The sequence below is a fragment of the Lutjanus erythropterus genome, chromosome 11 (genome assembly GCF_056507025.1).
Source record: "Lutjanus erythropterus isolate fLutEry1 chromosome 11, fLutEry1.hap2, whole genome shotgun sequence".
NCBI classification, from domain to species: domain Eukaryota; kingdom Metazoa; phylum Chordata; class Actinopteri; order Lutjaniformes; family Lutjanidae; genus Lutjanus; species Lutjanus erythropterus.
In genome coordinates this window covers 2,642,810-2,660,677 of record NC_139327.1, presented here as the reverse complement: position 1 = coordinate 2,660,677, position 17,868 = coordinate 2,642,810, and the positions used below count along the sequence as shown (strand labels likewise).

The window sequence follows — 17,868 nt, the reverse complement described above, 5'->3', positions numbered from 1 at the left end:
CTTAAGAGTTACAGCTGGGGAAATGTTTGAATATGAGGGTGAAGAGAAAAAAACAACTCATGAAGCTGCTGTAGATTCATGCTGTTCTTTGTTCATGGTTTCATTTGGTTATTTGTTTTAAGGACAATATTGGATTAATACTGTGTTTTTATACGTTTCAACAATGTTATCCAAATGCATTTAAAATTAAATGACGTACAGTTTACACAAGTAAAATCAGAATAAAGTAATGTTTATGGCTGCCTGCATTCCATTTAGATGTGCAATTTCCAGGCTCCTGTTATTGTAAATGTTGGCTCTCTGGGATAACTTCTTGGGACAATGAAATTCAATAGACTGGTTAAAGTTACTGGTTATGCCTGTACTTTTCCTGCTATGATGGGTTAAAATGTTTGCAGTGAAAAAGAACTTATCAGACTGAGGCTGATATTTTGTGTTTGGGATTAAAAACAGGTGAACCTTGCCAAGTATACACAACAGTAAAGCTTTAGACTAGTGATTCCCAAAGTGTGGTCTGCAGCCCACTGGTGGGCCATGAAGGCCCTGCAGGTGGGCTGTGAGTCACTTGTATAAGTTTGAAATTATCATAAAATATGTATGATTCATTAAAAAAGTAGTCAGGACTAATAAATGCCATAGGCATTCAATTCATTCAAGTTTGGGAATGTCTGCTGTAGACCGTACCAATGAGGAGGTGGATATAGACCTTTTTCACAGCAGCCTAATTGATATGAAATAGTAGGATAAACATAGGTGTTACCAGTTATACTAAATAAAGCTACTACAGCAAAATTAATTATTTTTCAGGGACAGTGAATATTAACACACACTGCTGTAAATATGCCAGAATTAATCAAGAAACTAGTTTTCATCTGTAGTCACTGGCCAGATGTAAAGTTAGCAACCTGAAATCAATATAAAAACTAAGAATTGAGAAACAAGTTGTAACAATTGTAAAGGCATGTTCATTACAGTAAAAGTAGAACACAGACAATATTAAGCAGAAAACAGACAATAGACAAAGCAGAGCAACAACAACAATGCAACACAAGCAAGGACAGATGTGAGAAAAACAAAAAAATTAAGACCAGCTTCACAAAATTATAATACTTCCATATCATGCTGACTTTGGAGGACACTGTGGGCAAAAACTGTAGTGTTTCATCCACCATAACCACAAAATATAATGCCAAAAATAAAATGATCTGCATAAAAATCTCCTTCTGATTCTTTTTAAGTGACTAGTGTTCCAATTGCTGTCATTTTGTCAGGGAAAATGTAAACACAGGGCCATTTCATCTGATTTCAAGGAGAATCTGACCTAGTCATAGGTATTAAAAATAACCATATAGAAATAACCAATCTTGTCACGGATGGACTCATTTACTCATGTGGGTCATATAGAGTTATCAGTGTTAAAATTAGACTTTTTATAACCATCTAAAAACTCCTTGTAGTAGCTTTAAGGTCCTGTTCCATTTAGTGCAGCAGAGCCTTTCAAGTAAGCCAACATGCACAACAGCAGAACAGAACGTTACTTAGTATTATTAACACCTGTGTTTATTCTATTTCATGTCAAGATGGCTGCTGTGAAAAAGGTCTATTGCTATCTGTCTGTTGATATAGTTCACATCCATCAGGTAACCTAATGGATTTCACATATCTGTACTGAGTATCTATCTAGTTATCAAGTTACATTAGATACAAATATCAACAACAGTTTTTTTTTCTACCATAAGTACTACCTTTGATAAATGTAGGTTATTTAAAGGTTTTTAAATTAAACAGATATTTCACCCAAAAATGGAAGTGAATGATGACCAGTTTTCAAATTGAAAAATAAACCTCATAAAATGCCTCCATACTGCTTGTCTGGTGTGATTCAAGACTTCTAAATCCCCAACATGCAAAGCTGACTTGAGAGACATCATTTACACCATGTTTTTAGTTTAAATCTTCACTGTAAACCCTTAGCTCGGAGCCACGTTCACTTTCGCATACACACCATCTGAACTGGGTGTGTGTGGCGAGACAGTGTGCGAACCGCATGTCAGGGTTTTTGGAGACATGGATTACACCAGATGCGCAGTATGGAAGTATGCCATGTTTTGTTTTGATTTGTTTTTTGGTTGTTTGTTCCATTTGAAAACTGGTCACCATTCACTTCCACTGCTGGGGAGATTCTGCAACACTGTTTTCCTATAAAACTAAAGTCATGAGGGTGAGTAGATAAAGACTGAATTTTAATTTTTGGGTGAACTATCCCTTTATTGGAACTGCATCTCATTTGTCCAAGTGGAAGAAAGTAGTTAAATGCAGGTACACAGGTACCTTTACTGACCACCTGCAATCATTTCCATGTTACTGCATCAGTGATTGTAATACAGACCTAGTTATTATGCAGATAATAAAGAATGAATAAAAGTGTACCTATAGAGGAAGGTTTTTTGGAGGTCTCAAATAGTAAACATGAAATGGAGAAGGGCTTGGCTTCTACCCTGTGTGTATTATATCCCAAACAAGGCTGAAGACGTTCACTTAATAATCTTACATAAAATATACCCTGTGAACTGTTTTATTGCTATATTTACAGACATTAATGTTTGTTACAGACATGAATGTTTCCTCTCCTGTTTTGTGACCCCGAGATAGAAACTGTTCATCCTGTTAACACTGTGTACTCTTTGAATCGCAAAGATTTTGTTTGTTGCTATGATAATCCATGTGATGGTGCTCTTGAGTATTTGATTAACTTAATTGTTCTATATGGATTTTTTTTTTATCCACAAACAGAAGTTTTGCAGATCACTTCACTTCAGTTTTAAGATCACATTTTTTCTTATGGAACTAAATTCTCTATTAAAATTATTTACTTTCATTGAAAACACAAAGAGTAATAAGGCTCTGGATTATTATGAAATGTTTTCCCCAAAATCTTGATTTAAATATAGAAGCATTACCTTTTATCTTTTATATCTTTTCCCATGTCTTTTTCCTCATTTCATTATTCATTAATTTATATTTCTATATTATGACCGTCATTATGTTATTATATTTATGTCTTTATTATATCCATATTATGTTTTCCATACATAAACATATAAATATTCATCATTTATAATTCATTTGCATGTGTTATCTTACTTATACTGTTGCTGCTAACTTCTCTGTACTATATACCATAACATTTTAAATGTGCAACATAAGGATGTCATGCTACAACATGACTGTAGCGTTGCACTCGGGACTTCACATTACTTTACCACAGATTTTGTTTCTCATCAAATTGACACACGTACCTGCGTTAGAAGGAGCAGGTCTCGTCTGTACACCGTTGTCTTTAGCTGTTGATAGAATCCCGACAGTTAGCAGCAGAGAGTCAGACTGGTGAACAATTTGAACTCAACTGTTTCAACGGTTCGGAAACTTCTTCCAACAGTTGTGAGAACAGCTGACGGTCATCCTCAGCGAGCCAGGTATATCCATCATGGTTTTTCTTCTTTGTGTAGTGAGACCCAAAAACTGCAAGGAAATATAGAAAGAACTTTATGCAACCTTAATAACGTTTCTGTGTTAGAATGAATGTCAATTACAGAGAGTTCGTGATAGCCAATACTAACTGAAGAGCAGTAGTTAGCCTAACGCTAAAAGTGAATTAAGTTAGCATTTCCAGGTGTTGTCTTCAGGATAGCTAGCGTTTGCAATTTACAATAATTTATTTTTTCAGTTAACTAACTTTAGACGTTTTAAGAATGGTGCAGGGTAAAGTCATGTGGGTTTCCAATGTGCTATAATAAAACAGTCTATGAGTTTGATATTTTTAAGGTTTATCAGTTCTAACATTAACAGTTGACATGCAAGTGACCAACTTCAGCTTCGCTGGCTAACAAAGCTACTTCAGAACTGTATAGCTTACTGATAGTAGATAAAGGTTTTGTGATTGACTATTACACAGTTTAACGTTAACTGTTGACAGTTTACTGACATTACCCTACTTCAGTTTACAATACTTTAACTCTGCAGTGGTGGGTAGACAACTGCGAATCCGGCTAGCTAAGTGTCGAAAATTAACAAGCCGCCATTGCTGCAGTGACATCTCCTCACAGCAGGAGCGCGACTGAACGCGGGCCGATTACAAGCGAACATTTTTCTTTACTTTTACACTTACTTTTTAATGTAACGTTACTTTTGACAATAATGTTAAGCAAGTCAGGAAGAACCTGTGCAGTTCGGCTGTTCCAGCAGTCGTGTCAAACTCCAATTTTTGAGTTTACAAAGGACCACCATGTGTCATAGTGCTATGTTAATTCATCTATGTATTTTTAACATATTACTCAGCTCTTCATCACTTGTGGCGGAGGTGGTTCGTTTTTGTCTCGTCTTAATTATCCATATCTGGTTATTGTCACAACCAATGTCTAACTACTATGTAACGTTTGAATAACGTTAATGAAAGGAACCTAAACCAGTTACTGAGGGCCGGTGTCAATCCAGTTATCTGTGCTGTCACTGTTAGTAAGGAAGAGCAGACGGAGACTAGAAGGGAACTCCAGATCCGCAAGATCTTGTCAGAGTGAATAGGTGTGTTCGAGATGATCCAGGCCCGCGCAGAATCGATCAGCGGTGATCGCCGCACAATGCATGCCGGTCAGATTTGTGTCCTACTTGATCCCGACTTGCTCTGACGTCATGCACACGTGGGCAACAATAACCTCAGGAGATCGAGGCGACCGCAGTTTGTAGAGCCAGGCACCGCAACTGCTCTCCACCGACTGCAAACGCCTGGCTGTCACCTGATCGACATGCTGACAGGCTCTGATTGGCTCTTAATTTTGACAACAAACACCACGTGTTGTATAAAATACTAATTTTCTGTGTAATTGTAATATTTAATGCTGGACATATCAGTCTTCTGTTGTGCAATGAAATTTTAATCTGTCAGCAAGCAGATATTTTGTCTCTGATAACAATAAGGGTTATATATACGACTTATCAAAAGAACAGTTTAGTGTTTTACAAGGCAGATAAAAGAACAGATGTTACATGTGTCAAAAGGAGGATGTCTTCTATTTTAATGTCAGTCAGTGATCAAGAACGCACTTTATTTCTTCAGCTATGAGCATGATCTGCAAACTACAGCCTGTAGTCTACAGGTAACCTAACAGGATGTTCGTGTCTCTTCCTCTACTCTTCCTCTAAGTCTGCTGAAAACTGTCCAACTTGACTGCAGACTTTCGTAAACCACCTCCTGCTGCCGCCAACTGATCTTGTCTACTCTCCAGGGGAAGCGCAGTTCATCTCAAACGTACCTATTATTCTGACCATGAAAAATCTTGCGATAGTCTCGTAAACAGCAGACATCAAGAGTGACGGACACAACGTACCACCGCAGAAAAGCAGCACCACAAGATGGTGGAACACACAAAGCAGTTGCTGGATTCGTCTATATTCAAATAAAAGTACAGTTACTCCCAGAATAATGACACAAATACCAGACTTGTAACCTTCAATACAATACTAATATAAAAGAACAATACTTGATAACTCTTTTGATACCATGGCAAAAAGAAAAGAAGTGCTAAGCCTACAAAATAGGAGAATTTTTCCTCCTAGTTTTAATTAACAACTGGCACACTGTCTTGTGAATGAGTACTTGAATTCTTTTAATGGCTCTAGAACGTTTGTTACTATCAAATGTTAATATTGTATTGTCTTTATACATGTGGCATTAATACTTAATACTTTTGACAACCTTAGGGTAAATGGCAAATATAGTGAAGTAAAAAGTAAATTACTGGCTCAAAAATATACTTAAAGTCAAAGTACAGCTTAAAAAGGGAATATGAAAAATACTTGTTCCTTAAAAAAATACCTTTTTGCTCATGTGCTACTTGTGACCTCTGTTTCCAATTCCTCAGACGAAATCATGGATGTCGCTAAAAGCCCACCTTTACCACTGCTCCCTACCAGCATCAACCCTAATAACTTCCCTGCTAAACTGTGGCGTTTGGTGAACCATCCAGCATATGATGCCATCTGCTGGGACAGCCAAGGCGAGGCCATCATCATTGACCAACATCTCTTCGAGAGACAGATCTTGTCTCCATGTAACATTAACTTGGACAGCACTGATGGCTTCAAAACAACCAACTTTGCAAGCTTTGTCCGTCAGCTCAATTTGTATGGCTTCAGGAAAGTTGATGCCAAAAACAACCACCACTGTCATCATTTTCGCAATCCAAACTTCAAGAGAAACCACCCTGAACTTGTTGCAAGTCTGAGGAGACTTACCGTTGATAATAAGGCCAAGCTCCAAGCTGGTCTGAGTGTGAGCTGTCGGCCACCAAGTCAATACCAGCAATTTGGTGGCGGTGATGATGGCAGAGAGAAAAATGTGAAAAGAGGCAAGTGTCACTGCATGACCTCTGTCTTTCCCTACAACAATAGTCACCCAAGTTTTACGATAGTGGCATAGTGAATGATATTAGAGCTGCAACAATTAATCGATAAGTAAATTAATTGCAGACTATTTTGCAAATAAATTTGAGTAATATTCTAGGACAAAGAAGTCAAAATTATCTGATTCCAGCCTCTTAAGTGTGAATATTTTCTGGTTTCTTTACTTCTTTCTGACAGTAAACTGAATATATTTGGGTTGTGGACAAAACAAGACATTTGAGGACGTCATCTTGGGCTTTGGGAAAAACTGATCTGCATTTTTAACCTTTCTGACATTTTATAGACTAAACAACTAATGGATTAATTGAAAAACTAATCGAGAGATTTATTGATAATGAAGGGTCCACAAACCACTTTAAAAATCACAGTGAATTCCGAATGTTCTGAATGTCATCACTTTATGTCTGAGACAAACTTCTAATTAGAACAACAACAATTTTTTTTCAATAATTATTAATTTGGCGATTGTTATCTCAACTAATAGATCAGTTGTTTTTTCCATAAATACTCAGAAACTGGTGAAAAATCTTCATAACTGTTACCCAAAGCCCCAGATGACATCCCGAAATGTCTTTCTTTGTATGTCATTTTGAATGATTAACCGATCACCAAAATAGTTGTTATGCTTTGTTTTCTACCTGGTTCTGCAGGCAGGTCTTCACTGTGTGGCCCTACACACCAGGAATCAACTCATCCTTACCATTCAAATAAAGCCCAGGCCAAGACAGCACACAATGCAGCTCAAGTCCCACCACGATACCTGATAAGGGGTCATAGTGCAGCTCATTCTCCTGCCATCTTTGCTACAGACAAAGGAATGGCGGTACCTCTAAGCCACCCCTTTGCTGGAGTACCCTCAAACTCCCCTGCTGTGCACCTCCAGCAGGCTTTACTGCACCATGGAAATCTGAATTTTGCCACCTTCAGTCCCTCTAGTGCACAATATACATCAGGCTGCTATCCAGGTGAGAATGACATCAGTTAACCTGTTAGAAATATGTGTGGAGTGAATTAAACCACAGCTGTTCCTTCACTTTACTTAAAGGAGCAATATACACCGATCAGGCAAAACATTATGACCACATGCCTAATATTGTGTTGGTCCCCCTTTTGCTGCCAAAACAGTCCTGACCCATCGAGGCATGGACTCCACTAGACCCCTGAAGGTGTGCTGTGGTATCTGGTACCAAGATGTTAGCAGCAGACCCTTTAAGTCCTGTTAGTTGCGAGGTGAGGCCTCCATGGATCGGACTTGTTTGTCCAGCACATGCCACAGATGCTCGATTGGATTGAGATCTGGGGAACTTGGAGGCCAAGTCAACACCTCAAACTCATTGTTGTGCTCCTCAAACCATTCCTGAACCATTTTTGCTTTGTGGCACTGCGCATTATCCTGCTGAAAGAGGCCACAGACATCAGGGAATACCGTTTCAATGAAAGGGTGTACATGGTCTGCAACAATGCTTAGATAGGTGGTACGTGTCAAAGTAACATCCACATGAATGGCAGGACCCAAGGTTTACCAGCAGAACACTGCCTCCGCTGGCTTGCCTTCTTCCCATAGTGCATCCTGGTGCCATGTGTTCCTCAGGTAAGTGACACACACACACACACACACACACACACACACACACACACACGGCCATCCATGTGATGTAAAAGAAAACCTGATTCATCAGGCCAGGCCACCTTCTTCCATTGCTCCGTGGTCCAGTTCTGATGCTCATGTGTCCATTGTTGGTGCTTTCAGCGGTGCACAGGGGTCAGCATGGACACCCTGACTGGTCTACAGTTATGCAGCCCCATACACAACAAACTGTGATGCACTGTGTATTCTGACACCTCTCTATCAGGACCAGCATTAACTTCTTCAGCAGTTTGAGCAACAGTAGCTCATCTGTTGGATTGGACCACACGGGCCAGCCTTCACTCCCCACGTGCATCAGTGAGTCTTGGCTGCCCATGACCCTGTCGCCGGTTCACCACTGTTCCTTCCTTGGACCACTTTTGATAGATACTGACCACTGCAGACCAGGAACACCCCACAAGAGTTGCACTTTTGGAGATGCTCTGAACCAGTTGTCTAACCATCACAATTTGGCTCTTGTCAAACTTGCTCAAATCGTTACACTTGCCCATTTTTCCTGCTTCTAACACATCAACTTTGAGGACAAAATGTTCACTTGCTGCCTAATATATCCCAGCCACTAACAGGTGCCATGATGAAGAGATAATCAGTGTTATTCACTTCACCTGTCAGTGGTCTTAATGTTATGCCTGATCGGTGTATAGCAATTGCGCATGCAAAAATGAGTACTGCAGTCCCGATGGTGAGTTGGAGCCATAGACTGTATATTTAATAGTTTGAATCCCTATTTAATATTCGATCTATGGTTGAAGCGAGTTGTTTCCCCTCGCTTCTTCCTCCCTAGACTCGTAAGTTTGGGTTGGCAGCAGGACATTGTAAATTGAAAATAACATGCTACGACAAGTCCTCCACTATAAGGTGATCAGCTGTTTAGAACTGTCAATTGTCTGTTGATGTAAAGTTCAGCTTGTTATCCTAAAACAAAAACCCACTGCTCTGAAAATACACACTGGAGTTGAGTTAAATCACTGCCTGTCTAAATGCCTGACAGACTCCATTAACAATTTGCTCAATTTAACCATTATAAACATTATAATAAACATTATAAACATTACAAATGTTATAAACATTCACTCCCTCTAAAAGATTATTCCTGATTTATTAGGACTCATAAACAGACCAAACATTCAGCATTAATTTGAATTCTAATTAACATGAAACAGGCAATTAAAAACAGGCATTCTGGCACAGAAAAGGAATTTCAGAGGGGGACATATTGTTGTCAGAGAAGCAAGAATCACAACTTAACATGGATCCTTAGTCTCTGATGACATATTGTGGGCATTATTATTATTATTATTATCATTATCATTATTATTAGTATTATTATTATTGTTGTTGTTATTGTTGTTGTTGTTATTATTGTTATTATTGTTATTATTGCTATTGTTATTATTATTATTATTATTATTAGTATTATTATTACAATAAATATATTACAGATTTCTCTTTTAAAAGTGTACTTGAAAGGGAAAAAAGTTCATGTAATGTACTAAATAAGGTACTAATAAGGATCTTTATGCAATATTATTTATTATGAATGCCAAAATGTAAGTTTCAACTCCAGTAGGTACCAAAATCCGCCATTTTAAAATCTAAAAATGATCTTTTGGCCTTCTTGAAGCTTGCCATTGCAACCAACTGAACCGGGCATCACACCTGACAGGCAGTGGACTTCAAACAGGGCCGTTCTCTCCACATGGTTATTATCAGGTAGGTGAATTTGAGTATATTCAGTCAGTTATATAATCAGTGACTATTTTAATTAGGGGTGGGCAGATTGATCCCAAAATATTGATACTACGGATACTGTGTCTCAGTTGTGAAGATTCTGGCATCAATAGGACTGGAAAAAGGGATCAGTTTCTCTCTCTCCACATTATTATATGTATTTTCACAAAGAGCAGAACTGTCTGCACAAACAATCGTGCATGTGCTCTTTGCTTCTCCACTGCTGTTGTCTCTGTGCGCTGAAACAACATACCTGTCATGCACATGCAGATTAGTTTAATCCAACACATAACTGAATGAAAGAGGAGCCCTGTTTGGAGCTATTTGACACCTGTAAATGAAGACATGTCCCTCAGCACAGAGACAAAGTTGAGCCTTTTCAGAGAGGGTCAGGCACAGAATATCCATGGAGATTGTAATTAAATTAATATTTTAGATCATTGGTTAATGGTACATTTTATAAATAATGTATTCAGAACTTGTTATTTAATTAATTATATTTGTGGAATTGAAAGAAAATAATATATACATCAAAGGTGAAATATGAAAACATCTGAATATACTAACAAGTGTGAAACAAATATGATTCCAATATGTAAACACAAAGGGATAGTTCATCCAAAAATGAAAGTTCAGTCATTATCTACTCACGCTGATGCAGCTTGAAGGTCGAGTTTAGTTTTTTAGTTCACAAAACACTGCTGGAGTTTCACAGGAAAACAGTGTTACAGAATCTCCCAAACAATGGAAGTGAATGGTGACCAGTTTTCAAAAAATGCAACAAAATGAAAACATAAAATGCCTCCATACTGCTCATCTGGTGTAATCCAAGTCTTCTAAAGACCCAACATGCCAAGATGCACACTTTTTGAACTGGGTGTGTGTGTGTGTGCTGTGACAGTGTGCAAACAGCATGTTTGGGGCTTTAGGAGACTGAACCAAATTTGGCAGTATTCCTCACCCCTAATTTTCACAACAAATCTGTGATTGATCAAGAAGGATGAGTATTTTTAACATGTTCTGTGTCTAAAACATATTTTATTTCACTGTTTTAGGCAAGATATCCTGTAAATATCTTGTGTGGCGGGAACCATAACCAGAACCCACAGAAAATGGAAGACCAGGAGGTGAAAAAATGTGACAATAATTTGGACACAATTTTCCAGATTGCAGATGACATGATGCCAACTCCGCCCAGCAGCAGGCTGGTTCAGGTTGTAACCTCAGAAAAGCCAGGCCCTGTGTTGGTGCCCTTCTCCTCCAGCAACTATAACACCATGCTGTGTGACAACCTTGGCAGCGCCATGCAAGTTAACCCTTTGAGTGCTGGACCCATTATCATGGCAGGCAAGGCCACTGTTGTCAAAAACAAAGTGCAGGAGGAAGAATCTGTGCTTTCAGTTCCTGAGCAAATGCCTGAAGATGCCATATGTGAGGTAAGGCTCAACATTATCTGCAAACAGAAATATTCACACAAGACATGTAGTTTTATGCAGGGTTCCTACTACTACTAGAGTGGGAATCAATTTGATCAGACTCAATTTGATTCTGATTCCGAGGGCAACAATATGACTAGAAAACAATTATCTATGCATCTTGATACATTGTATTTTTTTTATTTCTGTACATGTTTTTTACTTTTTTACATGGATTTTTCTCACTATATCACTCTACTTTTTTACTACTCACACATTAAAAACACATTTGTTATCATCCATAATCTTCTACTCCACAGAAGCTAAAATACTTTCAGCCAGGAAATTCTGTTTGGATTGTCCTCTCTGCATTTGCTCACACACAGCCATCCACACAAAAACTCAAGAAGTAGCCAAGTTCAGAGTGTAAACATGATGCACTCTTAACGTTACATTTTACCATTCAATTCATTCAGTGGTTACAGCATGGTCTTACAAAATTGTTACAGGTGATCATAATATGGAGAATTGGTTTTAGAATATCCGATTATTTTTTAATTTCCTGGTAAGTAGAGTGTATGGAAAAATATTTGTATGTCTAGACTATAGTCCATTTTCTTTTTCTTTTTTTTCTAAAAAATAAAATTCAGAATTTGTAAAATGAACAGATCATACTAGCAGAGTGTTTTTCATGCTGTTTGGAGCGGGCAGACAGTGCAGCCAAAATGTTTACCACTGTGAGAAATTGCGAGCTTTATGTTGTTGAAAGTGAGGCAAGAAGTGTGGTGTGTAGTGTGAGTGAATGCACACTCCTATGCAGAGCTGCCTCTATCACAGCCTGCAAAACAGCTCTATCCCAGGTGCCTTATAACTGCACTGAATACAGACATCTGTGGCCAAATTAGTTTGACAGAAGATGCAGCAATATCTTTGAATTGCATTTATAAATATATAGCATCACGAATAACCAAATATTAAAGGAGAAATCTGTAATGTAATTACTGTAGTAAATCATAAAATGACAATGATGTCATCAGAGGTTAAGGAAACATGCTAGATTGAAGTGCTTGTTTCTCTGACGCTTGTAATTCTTCTCTCATGCTACTCCTCTGACATTTCTATTACAGCCTATAACTTGTGTATTTGTTTTCCTGTTCCATGTTAATTAGAGTTAATCATGGTCCCCCTATAGCTCAGTTGGTAGGATGTGCGTGCCTTGTATTGAGGCTGTCAGTCCTCTGCAGTGGCTGCCGGTTCGATTCCTGCCTGCGGCCCATTTGCTGTGTGTCATCCCCTCTCTCTCTACCCCCTTTCCTGTCATATCTTCAGCTGTCACTATCACAATAGTGGCAAAAAGCCCAAAAAATAATCTTTGAAAAAAAAAAAAATAGAGTTAATCACCATTTTTGATTAATCTGTTGTGTATTTTCTTGAATAATTGATTAGTTGTTTGGTCTATAAAATGTCAAACAATTGTGAAAATGCCATTCAGTGTTTCCCAAAGCCCAGAATGACGTCCTCAAATGTATTGTTTTGTCCACAACCCAAACATATTCAGAAGGGGTGTAACAATTCACTCATGTATCTGATGCATCAGACGTTAATGTGTAAGATATGAGTGCGTTGGTTCAGATGGCCTGTATCGGTGAAAAGCTGAACATGAATCAGAAACAAATTGATGCAGTGCTAGCGTATCGATACATCTCATCAGGATGTGCATATGTTTGAGTTTTGGCATCAGGGAGCTGCTTCTGTAACTTCCCACTTTCTTCTCTCTCCTCTGACCTCTGCCTGCACTGCTCTTGCTGGACAACTGTTGCCACTCTCACACAAAATAAGTGCTCCCTCCTCCTTCTCCTGTGTCTCCTCTTCATTTCATCAAAATGGACTGCACTGAAAACAGTGAGCCCTGCGATGAATTGGCGACTTGTCCAGGGTGTACCCCGCCTCTCGCCCAATGTCAGCTGGGATAGACTCCAGCAGCCCCGCGACCCTTACGGACTAAGCGGTTACAGAAAATGAATGAATGAATGAAAACAGCGATAGAAGTGACATTGTACCACGTCACACCACCACTTTCATAATGCAGAAGTGTAGAATAAGTTTGTGTTTTATAAGAAAGATGAGAAACGCTGCTGCAGATCATTTATGCGAAACATGTCTGACAGCAGAGAACAGAGACACGAGTCTGACTCACAGAAACGTCATGTCACTGTGAGAGCAGATAACACTTCACTGTTTCTCCACACTAATCAAAACCACAGCACTCTTCATATGAAGAGCAGCACATCATCTTACTGCAGAAATACTGATATTTTAAACAGTTTTAAAGTTTGTTCACAGATTCTCATTTAGGCTACAGGATCTCATTTACATAAGATGTTAACACCAATGTAATGTCCCCTTCTCTCTGTCTCTACTATTATTATATTTAATAAAAAGATTTCAGGAACAATAGCTAATAACAATAATAATAGTTTGCAACTAATAGCACTCTATAAATGTAGCATTAGTTGAATCAAAACGTAAAGATTCACACGTCTTGTACTGCATCATATCGTATTGTATTGTGACAGGGTTCAATCCTATCAAACTGAATTGATTGCTATTTAAAAATTTCTAAGATATATCATTGAACATGTATCGAGATACGTATCGAATTAGTCTCAGTCAGTGAGATACACACCTAATATTCAGTTTACTGTCATAAAGGAGCAAAGAAACCAGAAAATATTCAACATTTGAAATCAGAGAATTTTGACCTTTCTTTCTTAAAAAATTACTGAAATAGATAAATAGATTATCAAAATATTTGGTGTTTAATTTAATAATTATTTCTTATGTATTATTCTAATAATCATTGCAGTTCTAACAGACTATATATAAAGTAGGATTTCTGCCTATTTAATATACTGTCTATGGTTCCAACTCATTATTTGGACTGCAGTACTTATTTTTGGATGCACAATTCTTACATATTGCTCCTTTAAGCTTGTCTAAACATGTACAAGTTACGCAGTTATGTAGTTTTTAGACAATTAAAGATCTCTTCTACATAAGGAAACAACTGTATATCTTTATGGCTACTTTCATTGTCATTTCCATTGACAAAATGAACAAACAAGGCTGCACAGACACAAAAAAAATATTATCCTTTTTTCAGCTCATTTTCAGTTCTTATTTACAAAAGAGATGTTTGACAGTGGAATGACATCCAGCTTTCTGCTTAGGTTTGTGTACTGAACTGCTAGAGTGGGTAAATGCAAGTCTTCTGAGGGCTGATTTGACAATCAATGTGGAAATTTGAGATGGAAAATGTGTAGGAACCCTGTTTATGTTTTATAGGGTGTTTACATTTACAAGAAAGTGTGTAACAGCTCTGCAAATGACCTATAAATCATTTACTGTTGTTTCCTCTGTACCCTGGCAAGAATACCAGTGATGATACAAAGGACAGTGAGGTCACAGGCATTGAGATTAGCCACACTGTTGAGGTTACCAGTCAGGCAGACAAGAGCAGCTGCACTGGAAGTACACCACATCTTTAGGTAAGACTTTATTGAGCATTTAGGGAGCACATTGACAATAAAACTAGAAGAAGAACTATTGTAATTTACAAGTCATCACTGCAACAAGTTGTCTGACTGTCATATTTCTTGTTTTAGATCTCAACTTGTTTGTTCGCTTGATTTGATTGGCATGTGACAGGGAGTCTTGATTCACTCCAGGATGTGATCTTAAGTCATCACCAGGCTTTAATCTCTATTTAAATGACTTTAATTTAGTTGTGTAGAAATTTGTTGCTGTCTTCTAACTTACATTTTTTAGCAAGAGTAGTTAAATGTACATTTAATGCATTGTCATTGTAGTGTTTTCCTTATTATTGGTGACTTTGGATAATATATTGATTTGAGTAACCCTTAGTCATATTTTTTTTTTATTTCTCAAAGTTTTAACACAGTGTTATCTACAATTTACTGTTTTACATTATCATAAATGTTTCTATGAATTTGTTTTTACCAATGTGATGATTTTAAAGAATTTTAAGTATTATTTATACAGACTTGCAGTAGTAAGCTTATTAAGATTAGTATCTCCCCATTTTTATGTGCACATTTTGTACTTAAAAATTTTAAATAATATAACTGGTGGTCATAGCAAGTTACATCAAACTGCTGTAACGGGGGATAATCTATTAACTAGGCTAATTGTATGAAAATATAATAATTAAATCCACTAGTGATTTAGTGCTTTGTGGTGGGGACCAAGTGGTAGTTGTATTTTCCCACCTTTTTATTTTTCACTGCATCACTTGAAAGTTGCAGTGTTTTAACATTTGTAACTGACATGTTTAAATGCACATGTACAAAAACATTATTATTAAATGATATATATTTCAGATAATGCAGCTGGATAGTTTTTTTATGTGTATTTCAGTATTTCTTGTCGCTATTGCAGCTGTATGGTCGAAGTGTCTGTTGGTTGTGTAGGAAGGTGAACACTAGAGGGAGCCACTCACTTGCTTTACATCAACTCTGCTGCTGTGCGGCTGCTCCGCCCTCAGCGTCCAATGCGACCTTCAAGTACTGCTTGGAAGCGCTTGTTTCTTTACTTCTTTAACTGTTTTTAATGATGCAACAATTAATTGTGTTTGGGTTGAAAACGGACTCCGTAACAGAAGTGGAATTGATAGATGTTATTATTGAAGACCAAAGTTTGACATCAGATTGCGTGAGAAAAGGAGTAAACACCTTTTACTTTGCATTTTTATAGTAGCGTCATTATAACAACTCAGAGGAACTGTAGAGCAACTCGGAGCAAGTCTTGTTTACGGTTTCTCATTGGTTTAAACAAATTTGGTGACAAAAAATCCATCTTTCTCCAAACACAGCTGGTCGTTCATCCGCACCTTTTTCTTCAAACTCCCAATCTCCGACAGGACTTGAAGGCAACAGGACAGCGAGCAGGTAGAGACTGTCAATGAGATCCCAGGGGAGCGAGAGACAGTCCGGGAGGTAGACTTTTGGGACGGTGTCATAACTGTACACGGCGTCTCTCTGCTTGGTCAACTTTAAATGGAGCTTACACGGAGTTTGGACCGCTTTTATTCCGTACTTTTTCCAGTGTTTCGACTCTTTAATCGTTGATGAGTTTGATAAACGCTTCATTTTCCCTCGGTGTTCTCAGGAGGATCGTATCTCATTGCTCTCAGTACAGCAGAGGAGCTGAATTCAGGGGAAAGTCTGTGTTTTTACAGCGTGTAGGTGTAAATGAAGATCATCTGTAGACAATCAGTTAATGGGTCTGTTACAGAAGGACCCAGTATAATTACCAAGTTATAAGTGAAGGCAACGGTCCATTTGCGTGAGTTAATAATTAGAGAAAGCGGTATACTGAATTTAACAACTTCTTCGAGGATTATTTTTCGCAACTCCTCGGTTGTAAAAATATTACCCAACCTGTTGGCACCGCTTTATCAGTCAGCATGCCTTATAACTTTCCGGCGGCAACCTGTAGCCCAGCCTTTGAAGTTCAAGCCGTCGCTCTCTACTCTTTACGGTGGATTTATCAAGAAAATGTGGCGTCCACGGAATATGCTGTCCTCTGAAGCTGTTTGTCAACTCTCAAAATGTGATAGCAAGGTACAGTGACTGCCTAGTGTACACTGTAACATTACTAGTCGTTTGGATACGGATGAATATCGATACACTGTCGCCGGGACCTGCCCTTCTGGGAGAGGATACAGCAGTTCAACTGTGAGACAAACACGTTACAAATGAGGACATTTGTTTATCTCATGAAGAGCAGGCTGTTGGAAACCAATGCACACTTGAAGCTCTAACACAACACAGCGTGTCCTCACAACCTCTCGCATTAATGACACTGGATAAAAGTTCATTCAAGCCTGTTTTCTCTCGGAAGATACAGTTTTGTGTGAGGAAGGGCTTCACTCCATGTGGGCACTGAGTGATATGCCTTCTATAGAGTTTGAATATTAACTCTGGTGCTGAATGGAAGTTTTGGGACATTCACGCGTGAGTTATGATGGCAGTCCTCCAGCTGTAAAACTTTGGATTGTATCTGTTTAGTCGTCGAGGCTGAAAGAAGAAGTGGGACGTATATACACACAAACATATTTTCTCCGTCCTGTCCTATCCGCGGTGCTTGCCTGCTTTGAAGTCCACCATGTGCGGCCGGGCACCGCCGCTTCAGCCGAGGCCATGACCGTCCCCCAGTGGCGCCTGGCCGGGCTTTGGCCGTGGCTGCTCATGGCGGCCCTGCAGGTGGTGCTGGGCCAGCCGGGCCTGGAGTCCGAGCGGCCGGTCCTGCGAGCGGTCATCAAGGTGACACTGCTGAACCATGAGCCGACGGGGAAGCCCATCACTCTGGAAGGGGTGTTCGTGGGAGGAAGCGCCGGCTACGCGGAGGGAAAACTGATGCAGGTAACGTGTCATAAACATCCTACATTGTATGAACGCACTATAATTTACCTCCACACATACACGCAAAAAGAAGAACTCTGTCAGGCTTTCTCTGGGCAGGGTGCGGATGAGCACCTGTTGTCAGTTGTTTCTACACGCGTTAACAGCGCCCTCAGAGATGTTAGGGGTTGAA

The 17,868-nt window shown here is 38.7% G+C and overlaps 1 protein-coding gene across 1 annotated transcript; it reads left to right on the top strand.

The window, feature by feature from the left end:
* Nucleotides 1–5,926: 5,926 nt before the first annotated feature.
* On the top strand, nt 5,927–15,566 carry hsf5 (heat shock transcription factor family member 5). The gene is made up of 5 exons (XM_084730436.1): nt 5,927–6,408; nt 7,114–7,424; nt 9,732–9,820; nt 10,894–11,274; nt 14,685–15,566. Exons 1-5 carry the CDS (start codon nt 5,927–5,929, stop codon nt 14,799–14,801), a joined length of 1,380 nt encoding a protein of 459 aa, XP_084586562.1. The 3' UTR covers nt 14,802–15,566.
* The last annotated feature ends 2,302 nt before the right edge of the window (nt 15,567–17,868 follow it).